This window comes from Gossypium raimondii, chromosome 11, assembly GCF_025698545.1.
Source record: "Gossypium raimondii isolate GPD5lz chromosome 11, ASM2569854v1, whole genome shotgun sequence".
Taxonomy (NCBI): Eukaryota; Viridiplantae; Streptophyta; class Magnoliopsida; order Malvales; family Malvaceae; genus Gossypium; species Gossypium raimondii.
The window spans coordinates 45,397,355-45,412,952 of record NC_068575.1 but is presented as its reverse complement, the minus strand read 5'-3'; the positions used below and the strand labels follow the sequence as shown (position 1 = coordinate 45,412,952).

At 32.5% G+C, this 15,598-nt stretch overlaps 1 protein-coding gene across 1 annotated transcript; it reads left to right on the top strand.

Moving 5' to 3' along the window:
• Positions 1-7,607: 7,607 nt before the first annotated feature.
• On the top strand, positions 7,608-13,253 carry LOC105803646 (autophagy protein 5). The gene is made up of 8 exons (XM_012635950.2): positions 7,608-7,851; positions 7,934-8,058; positions 8,162-8,228; positions 8,664-8,753; positions 9,422-9,509; positions 11,464-11,598; positions 12,426-12,554; positions 12,777-13,253. Exons 1-8 carry the CDS (start codon positions 7,753-7,755, stop codon positions 13,112-13,114), a joined length of 1,071 nt encoding a protein of 356 aa, XP_012491404.1. The 5' UTR covers positions 7,608-7,752; the 3' UTR covers positions 13,115-13,253.
• Positions 13,254-15,598: the final 2,345 nt, after the last annotated feature.

Below are 15,598 nucleotides of genomic sequence, written 5' to 3'. Positions count from 1 at the left end.
CAAGGAGATAATATTTCTTTTTAAATTTAGTGCATACCTGACGTCTGACAGTGTCCTAATTGTCTCGTTCCGCATCCTGATCTGAACAATATCAATATCGATTACCTTACTGGGTGAACCATCCCCTATACACGTAATTCCACCTTCAATTGAATTGTATGTGGAGAACCAGTCTCTGTTGAGACATATACGGAAAGAACACCCGAAATTCAAGATCCACTCGGATGTAAGCTCAGAACTTTCAGTTATTGACACCAAGAAGAAATCATCACCCTTGTCACCGACCAAATTAGTACCAATTAAATCTTTCTCGTTGCTTTCAATAGCCCTTTTTATTTCACAGTTTGTAACAATCTATCTGGACGTGACCTAACTTCTTATAATAGCGACATCTCTTGTCTTACTTCCTTGATGCTACCAAAACTGATGCTTTCTTATATGAGTTGCTATCTGAACCAAGCTCATTGTTGAGTTTGTCTTTACTCAACAGATGTCCATTTATTTCCTCGAATGAGAGCCTATCTTTACCATAAATTAGGGTCTCTTTTAAAGACTTGTATGAAGAGGATAAAGAGCATAATAATAGCATAGTCTGATCTTCATCGTCAATCTAAACCTCAACATTCTTTAAATCATTCAAAAGAGTAATAAATTGAATGATGTGACCTCTAAGGTACTCACATTCGTTCATCCAAAACGTGTACAACCATTGTTTTAATACTAATCGGTTAGCTAGAGACTTTGTAGCATAAAGGGTTTCTAACCTTTTCCACTAAGTGTGTGTCGGTTTCTTCATTAACACCACCTGCAACACATTATTTGTTAGACATAATTGAATTAAGGATAGAGTCTTTTTATCTAACCTATCCCATTCTGATTTTCCCATGTCATAAGGTTTTTCTCTGCAAGGATTTTATCAAGGTTACTCTGGATCAAAATTACTGACATGCAAACTTGCCACAAATTAAGATTTGTGATGCCATTGAACTTTTCAAAGTCAAATCTTGTTTCTGCCATTTCTGAATAGGTTGAATGAAGAAATCAATCAAGCTCTGATACCATTTTGTTGGGTATAAACTCGATTAAGTAACGAATAAGTAAAATATTGAAGAAAATTAAAAAGATCAAACACAAATATTTATATGAAAAAAACCTTCTAAAGAGGATAAAGAACCACGAGCAAATATAACTTCACTATAACGAAAAAAACGAAGAGTAAAAATATAGAAATAAAAACTAAGTCCTAAAACCCAAAAATAAGAACCCTTAAAATGTAAACACAAAATTCTCTAAAAGCTTGTAAAAGCTAATACCTAAATGTGTTATAGGTTACCTTTCTAGGGCTGTAAAAGTCCTATTTATAAGTTAATTTCGTAGGTAAAATAATATTAAAACAATCTACACTAATTAGAGTTCGATTGAAACAAATAATAAGAGTTTAATTGGGAGAAGAAAATTGTGAAAACTGTATGATACGTGGCCACGTTATGATGTGGAATTCACATCATGGGGACGAGGTTGTGTAGCATCGTCGAGACGATGATCTTATTTTTGTCGTGATGTCAGCAACTCGTCGAGATGAGGAGCTCCTCTTTGTTGCGACGTCACTTTTTGATTGTATCTTAATTTGATCAAAATGCGAGGCATACTCCACACTTATCAAGGTTGTCCATTTGAGTGGCAATCACTAAAATATTTATATCTCGGCCTACAAGATTCAAAATTAAGATCAGCCTTTTGTTCTTGAAACTAGGCTCAATTAAATTTTTACCATAAAAATTTTGGAATTTTTACTTAAGCCAATTATTACAATTTATTCTTCAAATCTTCACTTATTTTGCTGCTGCCTCTGACCCTTCTTCACTAAAAATCTATCATCTTTCAGTAAAGTCTCGTATTAAGTTACCATTTATTTCCCTTGAAAATAGACTCATTAAGCTTTCGTCTATATAAATTTCATTTCCTAAACATTCTTTTAGAATTTACAATGAATTTTCAAAATTAGAACAGGGGAACTTGAAATCATTCTAACATTTTCTCACAAAAATTCATATATCTAATAATCTAATACTCCTTTACTTACACCGTTTCTTTTATGATAAACTAGACTCAACAAGCCTGTAATTTGATTTCTACAATTTTTGGTGAACTTTCAACTTAAGCTACTGTTATTGTCCAAAACTACTTTAGTAAATACACTTATTTTTCTCATGGAAACTTGATACTTTGTATAAATTTACTTACTTCCTGTAACACCTTAACTCGTATCTATCGCTGGAATAGGGTTACAGAGCATGACTAGAGTTTATAGATCAAATACACAAACATTTCAAACATTTCATATCATACAATATTCATGTTAGAAACCAGTCAATATTAGAGGTGATCATGGGCCGGGCTGGGCCGGGTTCGGACAAATTTTTTGGGTCGTTTTCTAGGTCCGGGCCAAGCTCGGCCTGAAATATGGGCCTAAAAAATTTGTCCAAGCCCGGCCCGAAAGAAAATTGTTAAGCAAAAACCCGGCTAGGCCCAGCCCATATTAAATTTTTTTAGCTTATTTCATTAAATAAAAAATTTTAAAACAAAAAACAAATAAAAAAATGAGATTAAAACAATTCTTAAAACAATACACAAATTGAAAATATAATAAAAAGTGGTTATATTAAAATTGAAACAAATTATAACTAAAATAATAACCAAATTAATAATAAAACAAAAATATATTTGATTAAAAATAAAAAAAATATTTAATATATAATTTGGGTCGGGCCAGGCTTGGGCCAAAAAGTTTTACCACAGGCCTGGCCCATTTTCTAAACGGGTCTCATTTTTTGCCCAAACCCATATTTCAGGCGGGCCGTCGGGCCAGGCCGGGTAGCCCAACCCATGATCACCTTTAGTCGAGATCAAACATATAGTCCCTTATACTAGCCCTCGAGGCCCAAAATATGCATTAGAAATAAGTCGGGACTAAATCGAATACTCAAAGAATTTTTTAAAAATGTTGAAATTTTTCAAAGCTTCAGGGGTCACACGGTCGTGTGGACATTCGAAATAGGGACATACGACCATGTTCCAGCTCGTGTCCGTGCCCATGTAACTCTCTGACTTGGGTCACACGGTCAAGTCATATGCCCGTGTGCTAAGCCGTGTGAGCATACTGACTTGCATTCTTAAGAAGATACAGGGAACACGTGGCCATGGCACACGCCCTTGTCTCAGCCCATGTGGAAGAAAATAAGCCAATTTCCAAGCCACATTTCTCACCCAATTTGACACCAACCTAACTTAACATTTTTGCACATCAACAAGCCATAACAAGGCATTCGAAACAAGCAAAAATCAAGTCTTAAACATGAAATATCACCACATACAACCAATATGCCCTTAGGCACATCAAATGACAACTTAAAAACATGTCAACCAAGTATCTCAAGTTACCTAAATGACCAAATACATATATGCATATTCAAACCATATTTTACTTCTATTCATTCTACCATATCAATCACACATCAAACATGATAAGGCCACATATATACACATTAAAATATACCAAAGACAAGCTATATAAATGGTTAATATCAACAAAACACTTATATGCCAACATTGACCAAATTAACCTATACATGCCATTATAATCGAATTGAAATATCCAAAAGTACCAAAAAAGTTGATGGATAGTGAGATATAGCTCCAACAAGCTTTCAAACTGAACAAGCTTCCGAATAACTATAAAACATAGAAAAATAACACAGAGTAAGCATTTAAGCTTAGTAAGTTCATATAACACGGAATTTAACTTACTATATATCCATAAAATAGGTAAGTAAATATAGCATATCTCAACCAATTTGGCCAAAAGTCTAAACACATGATCACCAACATTAGCCATGACAATCACATATAAGATCCAACACACATGGTTGAATTCATCAAATAATCACATTTAATGTATTTCATGTAAATACCAGTAATAGTTCATATCGAACTCATATAATCTTGTAATAGAACTGTGTCTGTTGAACTATTTAGAATAATGTTGGATACTCGGGTAGTACACACGAGGTGTACTGAACTGTAATACGTCAATTCATGTACATTTATGCTTATATGAGCTGTAAACGTTAAGCTCTTTCGAGCTGAATAACAATAAGCTCCTCCAATCTGAGTAACGGTAAGCTCATACGAGCTGAGTATCGGTAAGCTCATTAGAGCTGAAATTGGTAACCCTAATGATATGTCATTTGTATCCTACGGATTCCTAAGGTTCAAACAGGGCTCGGTAATTATCAAATATACAGTCAGTATTCATTTATGGCAATTATACAATTCACAAACAAATATTTAATGTAAAACATATAAATGTACAATTTAATTACATAAACTTACCTCGATAAGTGTACGTAGATACGAAGGCGATTAATCCTATATTTTCTCTTTACCTCGATCTAACTCTATACGAGGTCTGGCAAGATCTATACGAATAAATTTAACTCATTTAATTATAATTTTCATTCAATTTAATCCAACATAGAATTTTGGCAAAATTACTATTTTCCCTATACTTTTAATTCCTTTGCAATTTAGTCATTAGGCTCGAAAAATGAAATTCATACAATTTAATCATTACTCAAGCCTAGCCAATTTTTATATATATTAATAGCAGCCCATATATTTCACAAAATTCACAAAATTTACCATAAATTTATCACTTTTTCAATTTAACCCTATTTGATAATTTCATCAAAATTCTCTTTACAAAAGTTGTATATCTAACAACAACCATTCATTTTATATTATCAAACTTTAAAATCAAGCATATTCATCAATGAAAAAACCCTAATACTTTAACAGTTTTGCAAATTAATCCCCAAGCTATCTAAATTAAGTTACTACGATCTCGAAAACATATAAATCATAGAAAAACAGGACAAAATTTCATACTTAGTTGAGCAAAATAAGCTTGCCTAAATTTCCAGCTTCCATGGTTAGGTTTTCTCTTCTTCTTTTTTTGAACTTCGATGAAATATGATGAGAATGGATGATAGTAGTTTATTTAATTTAATTTATTATAACTTTAATCACTAATTTCCAAAATTAACCACTATTCATGCTTATCCACTAAAAACTTTAATGGATAATTACTATATAAGGACCTCCAAGTTAAAATTCTATAGCTATTTAATACCTTTAGCTATTAGAACTCAACTTTTGCACTTTACTTAATTTAGTCCCTTTTATCAAATTAAGTATGTAAATGGTAAAATTTCTTAACAAAATTTTTATACGGTATTTCTATCATACTGTATACCATAAAATAATAATAAAATATTTTTTTTTACTTCGGATTTGTGGTCCCAAAATCACTGTTCTGATTTTACTGAAAATAGGCTGTTACACTTGCTTTAGTATTTTATTTAAATTCATATAGTATGCACTCTGATCATAACACATTCAACTCAATTCTTTGAAGATAACATGAAAACTTACCTCTTTTACCAATGATTTTTTCACTTTCTGCTTTTTTTTCCATTCATTCTTTAATTCATGACCATCATTCTCTTTCTTTAAAAAATTTCTCCACTTCCATCAACTAATCCCTTGCTCTAAATTTATGTACATACTCTCTAGGATTTCTTCTTTATTTTTCTTCTTTGGTGCCTAGGACAATTTTTAAGAAGTTTGAGAGAAATGGTAAAATTTCATGACAAAAAACTAAGTTGCATAAAAAGCGAAACTTCCCCCTATTTATATTAGTGATGGACAGTGTTGATGAAGCATGAAGAATTTTCTTCATGTTTCCATAAAAAAACTCTTAATTTATTAATATTAAAATATTATAAAAAATCTATTAGTCATGATTTCAATCCAATTATCACAATTCTTCTTACTTTTCAATTTAATCTAGCAGTCCAAATTTGTCCATAACCAAAGATATTTTCCCATAATTATCTTATTTAAGAAATGACTATTTTACCCTTGTACTTTCTCTACAATTCCATCCTTTTATGACATCTTTTGGTAAAATTTACAATTTAATCCTTCTCATTTCTTCATTTATTCAATTTGGTCTTTCTAGACCCTTCCACCCTTAAGATATTTGCACTATTAGCCCTTCAAAATTTTTATTTTTGTACTTTAACTCCTCACATTTTAAATATTTATACTTGGATCACAAAATTTTTCATATTTCTACGATTTAGTCCCTAACTCAAATTAATATTTCACAACATACTTCTTTTTTTCTTTTTTCTCTAACATCCCTTATCCTTTACTTTCTTTATATATTATTTCACTAAAAATCTCTCATTATTTTTGACCAAGGGAGTTTTGGGAATGTTACACACCATTAATCAAGAGATGAGAAGCTTTAAGATTTAAGGTGTGTTTGGTTGGGTGGAAAAGTGGAAGGATGAGAAAAGGGAGTGGAAAAGTGGATTTTTTTTTGTATGTGCTTGGTTGGGAAGCAAGTGAAAGGAAAAAAAAATAGAGATAATCGTTTTCCGAATCGTTGCAATTGATGTTCGGTTTCGAAGAGTGGGAAGGGATCTTCAAAAAGTGAGTTTTTGTGATCCGATAAATAATCAAACCTATTTAAATGTCCCCGCCATTCTCTATTTCCTTGAAAAAAGAGCTCAACTCAGAGGAATTGTTCATCCCTTCCAAATTGGACAGATGAAAGGAGAGAAAATGAGAAAGATGCATGTTTGTTCAAAATGATATATTTTTAAATGCTTTATTTTTCAACTCTACCAAACAATGGATAATAAGCAAATTACTTTTTCTTTCCATTTTCCATCTATCTTACTAATTGTACCTATGAATTTTTTTTATACTTTTATATTTTTCATCCTTGTTGAAAATAAAACTTTACAAAAAATACAACTATGAAAATTGATATTAAACTCTAAAAAGAGGTGTGGTATGGATTCAAAAGAATAACTAAAAATGCACCTTACTATTGTTTATCCCTTCCCTAGTACAGAAAAAAAATAGTCAGTCTCTATATTTTGTGAAAGATTTAATTTATTCACTTAAAATGTTAAAAATATTTATTATTATTTTTCAAATTAAAAGTTTACTCATACCTTGATATCGTTAATAAATTTGATAGATATATAATGATGGCTTAATTGTACTTAATGAGTGTATAATTACTTGTTTTTGAGTTATCAATGACAACTTTTGATGAAAAATAATATGAGTAACGGTTCTTTTAATATAATATCTAAAACTAGTTATATTTATTTTTCAGCCCATAAATAGGAGAACACACGTTTCAACACACTTAAGTCCATATTTTTTTGCATTAACAATAATATTTATGACAATTAAACTAAAACTTAATCATCTTAAATATAACAAATTTAATTTTAAAAGGTTTTATGTATAAAGGTTGAAGGTAACCAAAAGCGACAATATATTTTATTTTAATTTATTTTAATAAATACAAATTTTTATATTATCAAATAAAACAGTGATGGTATAATTTGTATATTATTTAATAATAAAATATTATTTTATCCAATCATAATTATAAAAATATTTTACTGCTAATATAATATTATTATTTAATTGCAATAGAAAAACCAAAGGTTAGCATGTTTTTCACTCATCATATCATCATAGTATGGTTTCTTTCTTTCTCTGCCAAAACAGAGCCAATCTACTCTCAACCCTTCCCTAACGCTGACGCCGGCGTCGGTGGCGTTGCCGCTGCCATCCTCAAATCCGGTTTCAACAGCGGCAATGGAAGCGCCAAAGTTTGTATGGGAAGGGGCAATTCCTCTTCAAATCCATCTCCACGAATCCCAAGTCACCACTCTTCCTCCTCCTCCTCCTGCTCTGGTCAACTCTTATCTTTTGCCTTTCTCTCTCTCTTTCTTTTTTTTTTTTCTATATTTGCTTTGCTAATTCTAAACCATTTCAGATCTTAGCTCCACGGATCGGGTATCTGCCGCTGTTAGCGCCTTTGATTAAGCCCTATTTTAGCAGCACACTTCCTCCTGGTGTTGATACCATTTGGTTCGATTACAATGGCCTCCCTCTCAAATGGTCCTTCTTTCTCAAAGCTTACTTGCTTTTGAATTTTGCTTTTTATTGTTTAATTATTCAGATATATTTGAAACCTGAAATCCAAAAGCTGTTCTTGTTGCAGGTACATACCAACTGGAGTTCTTTTCGATCTTCTGTGCCCTGAGCCTGAAAGGCCTTGGAACATCACTGTAAGTTCCGTTTAACTATTGTTATTACTATCATACTGTAAGTTCCGTTTAACTATTGTTATTACTATCATTATTAAAATTAGTGACTGCTTTTGCATTCTAGGTTGCCTGTGAACATTTTGTCCTACTAGATCAATGCCGAATCATAGTTTCTGTACCTGATAAAATACAAGGATTATTGAACTACCCGTGTTTTTTGAACTTTGTTACATGATTTAAATCTACCCTAAAACTATCAACGCTAAGTAAGCGGGGGTTTTTTTTTTTTTTTTGGGGGGGGGGGCGGCGATTGAAGAGACGGAACCATTTTTATCTGTGGGTAATTTTTAGGAACAGAATGCTTTGCAAGATAGAGGTTCTTATGTGTAATTTATTTCTTTCATTCATCCCATTAACTAGTTATCAGGTTGAAGGTTTTAATCTGCCTGCTTACAGGTCCATTTTAGAGGATATCCCGGAAGTGTATTGATACCTTGTGAAGGTGAAGATTCTGTGAAGTGGAGCTTTATAAACTCATTGAAAGAGGTTAGCACTGGTGTCCTAGAAATTGATAGCACTGCTTTCATGGGAAATTCACTTCTACTTATGGTCAAAATGTTAACAATTCTTCAATATATTATACTGGTGTATGTGCACAATTTTTGTTTTCATTCATTGCTTTATATAGTTGAAAAATGAAACAAAAGAAAATTAAAATTATATTATTTTTTCATTATATCCTTTGTAAGCTGAGGTAAGAAAAATAAAATCTAAAAGATGGATTATTTTTTCTATAAGCTCCCTACCAAACAAAGCCTTGATGTTGTGAATGTTTTGCTAGCTGCCTACCTGATAGGATTATAGAAAAGGTCATTTTGGCATATTTTGAGATTTAGGAGTTTGACACTTTTTGTTATTTTTTAAGGTGCCTTTTTTGTTATTTTAAAGATACTTATTTGATTTTTTAATGTTAAAAACTACAGAACAAAGTAATTGAAAATCCCTTAAATGCTGGATGTTGATGCCTCTCACTATGCTTTCTTACATTTTCTTTTAATTTGGAACATTTTGATCATGTATTTGTATAGCTACATGGTTGTTTTTGTTTAATCCTCTCAGATTTGTCTCTATTCGAAACAATTTTTCATTTGAATTGGATAATTAAAAGATGTTTCATCACTGTTATCTGTAACAGTGTTCTGTTATGCCAACAGGCAGCATATATAATGAATGGAAATTGCAAGAATGTTATGAACATGTCTCAGTCTGATCAGCTGGAGCTTTGGCATTCTGTCATGAATGGTATGTATGTTCATTGATAAGGACTCAAGACTAGCTTTTGTTTGTTTTGGTCTTTTATTATTTTTAATAGGAAATTTCAGTTATATTAGTTGTAATATAAGGCAGTCCAGGGTTAAGGTGGCGTTAGTTATAAATATTTACCTACAGAAGGGATTTGTTTCTAAAGCAATCTTTAACCATTTTTGAGCCTTGATTTGGTGTGTCTTATATTAGTCTATGAGCTAGCATGGGTCAACTTAGTTTTATCATGAGTTAATATTTTCTTTTAGGATGCAAAAGAGCAGTTTGATGCTTTAGTTTAAGTAGCTTCATTGGGGCATGTTGAGGAATGCACTCAACTAAATTCTCTGCAGCTGGGTGACTTTGATTACTTTTAAGTAGCTTGTGCTGGCCTGTTGAGTCATGCTTAATCTACTTACGTTGGTCATTGCTCAATTATGATTAATGTAAGTGAAGTCCTGGGAGAATTGGATTTAAAACGATCATACTTCTAGTATTTTTCACAAATTATGGCTTTCAACACTCGAATGCATGTGTTCTTCTGTCAGCTTATGCCTTTTTTTTTTTGAATTGGCCTATTTCATTTTTCTTATAGCTCACAAATGCACCTACCCTTCCTATTTTATTCTTAGGCATAGTGTCAATTTTGTCAAAGGTTACACTTTAATGGTTAATATAAACTTATGCTTTGTTGAAGGCATATATATTATACATTTTAAGTATAATTTTCATTTTGCTTTTCCCGGTCATGGAGCTGGAAAACTTGTCTTTTTCCTGCCCCCTGGTTTATTACTTTTCTTTTGTTCCTCTGTTTTGTTGTTTGAATGAAGACACCTTATTGTCTCGACTTTCGTGAATGTCTACTTGGTCCCCTTCTCTATCCGGATCTGTTTTTTCTTTTGCATTGCTTCAGTCTTTGTTGATGTGGGAGAAAGAAATGAATGAATGTTTAGAGTACATTCAATTGTGTAAATAATGATTTGTTGAATAAATAAATAATCAAGGATTTCAGGTTTATGTTTCCCACATAAGCTATTCATTTCTTATGGGTTTCTGTAAAAGAAAGTTTTAAATAAGATTTAGGATCATTTTCTCCATGCAGGGAGCTAGAGAAAGGGATTTCAAAAGAAAAATGTATGGGGAGCTGATACTATAATTTGTAGGTCTTTTATGATTCAAGTATTATGAATTTATGATAGCTTGAACCAGAACAGTATCAAATATGGAATTAAAGTGTCCAGATTGAGAGCAGCATTCGAGAATAAGAAAGCTCATCCTGGTGGTCGGTCATCTGGTTTCTAAGGGAATACAATGGAATTTTTCTTAAAAATTATTGCCAAGGGCTGAACTGACTCATAAATAGGAGTTCTTGATGTAGCATATTGTGCCTAATAGGCATGACTATACAAATCTTATATTTGCTTGACATTCTGGCAAACATATTGGCAATTTCTTTCAGCCTTATTTTGCTGCTTACTGAGATTTCTCAACTCTTCTTGATTTGGATTGTTTTCCACTCATCTCTAGAGAAGTGAGTTTTTACTTCATGTCAAATGAAAATGGTATCTAGAGTTGGAAAATCATTCCAACTTATCTATAGAAATTAAAATTTTTTTTATACCATCACCATTCATATTCTTTAATGTGTGTCTGGCAAGCATTCTATTTGTTCAAATAAATAGAAATGGCATTGTTTTGGGATATCTGGCAAAAGAAATTTGGATGCTGAATTTGTAATGGAGGGAGTTAGATGTTTGATTAGTAATTGATATAAGATATGCCGTATTTTCCTCTGCCCTGCAAAACCTGGTAGAACCGATCATTCAGCAAGAATACAAATGTACATATCTAGCTTTTTCACTTGTCAGTTCTTTCTTCCTCCCTCTCCATTTCAACTACTTTTGAACAATTTCTTTATGATCGAAGCTTCAATTTTAAAATTGGGTTATGACAGGTAATTTGGAAGCCTACCAGCGGGTCTCATCTAAGCTTAAACTTGCAACGGTTGATGATGAGTATGCAAGTTTGTGCTTGCAAAAATCTCAACAATCCGTCATAGAAACAGATTTGCCTGCACAAGCAAAGACAGGTTTGCATATTTCTTATTATGCTTGAAGATCCGTGAATTGCATAAATTCAAGTTATGCGGTCCTCATATGTTTCATAACAATGTGGAATATTTTAATGCTTTGGGTTGTGTAATTCTAGAAAATCTGAGAATTACCAGAGTAATCTTAACAATTTAGGTAGTAGGAAAAGAGAAAATAAACGATATAAACTCTAACCTGAAGAATCTTATATCGAACTAATGACATCTAATTTAAAATCAGTTTTATATTTCTGAAAGTTCCATTATCTGCATAATTTATCTGCCTATTTCCTGTATCTATTCCACCTCTTATTGAATGTGGCCCGTTCTTGATGTATAATGATCATAAATCTTTGAATGGATCTACATTGACAGTCTGCTATCCTTACTAGTAAGAAGTCATAATTAGCAAAGTAGAAATCTCCTATCAAAACTATTAGAAAGGAGGTATGAATCAGATTTGATCATCTGTTAAGTTTGACTACAACTTATCATTCAGTTGTTGAACCGCACTGGGTGCTATTAAAATATTTTGAAGCAACTTCTTTTTATATAGTCCATCTGAAATAGATAATTGTTGTCAGTACCAATTATGTTTCATGATAATGCATATTGTGTACCTAGTTAAGTATGCATTAATGAATATAAGCACGTGCATCTCAACCAGTTGATATACATGGCTGCAATTTCTTTCTATATGCTTAAAGAAAAACAATTCAGGTTGCATTTACATATGGTTGGGATATTACTTCTAATATTTTAATATAAATCTTTTGTCATCCTTAAATTTATTTATTTTTATTTAATTGTTGCTGAACTCGTGTTAGGAAGAGTTCCAGTTAGATTATATGTTCTAAGCGTAAGCAAGGATTTTGATGATTTGGACGAGATTCCTCGAGTTGATAGTTGGGAGAAGATCTCTTACATAAATCGACCTGTTGAGATCCGCAAAGAAGGTAAGCAATGCTTCTTATGTAAGCAACAAACCTGTAACTGGCAGCTGTGCATGTGGAGAAATGAATTGGATGCTGACAGTCAACTTCTTTATTTCCCATGTAGTATACTTTGTAGTTCAAAACTGGACACTCTTAATTTGATTCTTTTTTTATTGCATCCCATTTTGAATTTTATAATTTTTATCTGCCTTTTGTGCTACATGCATTGCTCTTTCTTTGCAGATAAATGCTTCACTTTACATGATGCTTTGAAAATCCTTCTGCCGGAATTGTTTTTAGATGAATCCTTAATGAATGTAAAATTAGGCGGAGTAGATCTTGAGGATGCAGTTAGAAATTCGAATGAAGATGTGACCAGTGATAAGGTAGTGGAAGACCAGGGACAAAATGCATGTAAACGACCAGAGGCTTGCCGCATTTCCAGTAGTGCCGAAATCAAGCTTATCCGAATTCAGGGTATCGAACCGAAGTTAGAGATACCCTTTTCTTGGGTAGCAAACAATTTATTAAACCCGGACTATTTTCTTCACGTCTGTGTTTGTGTCAAAGTTGCACAATAAAATCCCACATGAAGGGGATGGATATGTGTGGATATGTTTCTCCTGTTGCGACAGGGAAGTTAGGGTCTCTTCTTTTTATTCATTTTACACTGTGAATATGTTGATTGCATCAATGTCTTACAAAAATTGAAAAGAAAAAGCCACTGTGATACTTAGAGGTAACAATGAACTGAGATAGGATAGGCTTGGCATGGGTTTATTCAGCCCAGTTTGGTCACTTGGTTATTTTTTTTAATAAATATGAACACTTTGATATTTTAAAATAAAGAAAAAAAAATAGATGATTTGTTCAGAAAATATGTTTTTATTGGGATGCTTTTTAGAGAAATTGAGTTCATTCGGTGTCAAACTTAACCCCCTATTTTAAATTTACATAAATTCTCAATAACTCGCTCTATGATCAACTTAGCATTTTCCGGGCTGTACCTGCATAAGCAATGGGTGCGAGTTCCTACAGTACTTCACGGTTTAATTAGGCAGAGAGCTTTCTTTATTAACCACACTCCAAGCTTGCTTAGCAAACAAGGCTTGATGGAAAGTTCTACACTTTTAGACACCCAGGCCACGCTTATTATTTGGCAACTGGTAAAGTTTACTCTCCTTTCCACCGGAAATTCCTGATTGCCTTGTCAATAGAGTTGCAGACATTTCAAGGAGTGTTGAAAAAGGAAAGATAGAAAATAGGGAGATTTGAGAGAGTGGAGTTTATTAAGGTCAATCTACCCCAGGTTCCAGTTCTGAAGTTTCCACCGAATTTTATCAAGAACAGGCTGGAGAATTTTCTACTTCCCTACCTTCTTCCCTCTCTTGACCCCCAAAATCTGCCTGAACATGTGCATGAAATTTGGAGGGCAACAAGGGCTAGCAGTGAGCTCTGATTTTCCAAATGGATACACTGGCCTGAGTACTTGCAGTATGAGTTGATGATTTCTTTCATGACCCTACACTTTTCAAGGTTTTCTCTAAAGAAAAAGCAGTTGTCCTCCGCAAAGAACCATGTACTTCCTTTGCTAAGCTTGATACTATGAATTTGATTCAAGTCCAGCCTTTTTCAAGGCCATAGAGAGAACATTGTGACAAAATAAAAAGATATGACAGATGGGATCTCCTTGTCGTAACCCACTAGAAAGAGTGAAACCCTCGGTAGTAGCACTTACAGTCACTTAGAAACTAAGAGTAAATAAGCATGTAATTATTCTCTCCACCCAAAAGGAGCCTATACAAAGGAAAAGGAGAACGCATGAACCTTTGATCATTTTAATAATATCAGCACCCACGTATCCTCAAATTTGTCGGAAAAAATAAGAGCACTATGATCAGAGTGGATGGTGGGAATCCTGAGTAAGGAAAAAAACAGAACCAGGCTGAATGATGGGAAGGCTTAGACAGTGCTGCATTCTATCAAAGCCCAACAGTGAAGACCAACCTCGTTAACCTTTTTGTTTGGGTTGGTTAATCAACTTCATATTGTTTACAAGAGTCAAATTTACAGAGTATATGGACTAATTAATTTTGGGTAAACTACATTCAAGGTCACTAAATTATTAGTAAGTTTACGTTTTGATCACTCAACTTCAAAATGTTATAAAATGGTAATTGAATTATTCGAAAGTTTTCATTTAAGTCACTGGACTATTAAAATAACCACTATATGGCCTTCTTCGTTTGCACTACTTGCACTAATCGAAAGTTCTCATTCATTCTCTTCTATAATTAAGTTTTTTTTTTCATGAAACACCTTTGAATATCAAGAATACGCAAACCAAAATTCGAATAGCTTTATTCTTTGATCTTCGATACTAACTGTTAGATTGACTTGCATCTAATATATGTTCTTTTACTCGAGGATAGGTATTAACCCACTATATCAATCATCTATTTGTCGCTTACAGCTTCCCAGTCATATTTTTTAAAAAAAAACTTAACAGTCTAATGACTTAAATAAAAACTTTTGAATGGTTAAATGATTATTTTGTAACTTTTTAAAGTTAGTAATCAAAATATAAACTTACTAATAATTTAGTGATTTTAGGTGTAATTCACACTTAATTTTTAATGTTAATTTTAAAATATTAAATTTCATTTCAGATTAAATTTGTGATTATTCTTAATTAATTTTCTTTCAACTTTAAGCCTCACAATATATGGTTTCATCTACATTTATTTTGATATAAGTCTAAATATATTCTGATTTTAATTTGATTGAACTTTATAATGATTGATTATTGTTTCTTTTTACAAAAAGAAAGAAACAAGGAAACTAAATTTGAATTACCCCCTCTCCACAAGCGTCGTTATGGAGTAAGGGTTTAATGCTCATTGGCGAAGTCTCAAGACAAACCAGACCTCTCTCAATGTTCTGAGCTAAATTCGCCAAGTGGCCCACGCAACTATTTCCTTCACAATGAATGTGTCTAACCTCGACCACCCATCATTCATTTATCAAGTTAAGGCAATCTTTAATCAAAGTACTTAAAGGATGAT

Excerpts from the sequence above, each read along its gene's own strand:
- LOC105803646 (XM_012635950.2), top strand. The coding sequence starts at position 7,753 with ATGGAAGCGCCAAAGTTTGTATGGGAAGGGGCAATTCCTCTTCAAATC. Across the intron at positions 7,852-7,933 it reads CTCCTCCTCCTCCTGCTCTG|ATCTTAGCTCCACGGATCGG; the intron begins GTCAACTCTTAT and ends AAACCATTTCAG. Across the intron at positions 8,059-8,161 it reads AATGGCCTCCCTCTCAAATG|GTACATACCAACTGGAGTTC; the intron begins GTCCTTCTTTCT and ends TTCTTGTTGCAG.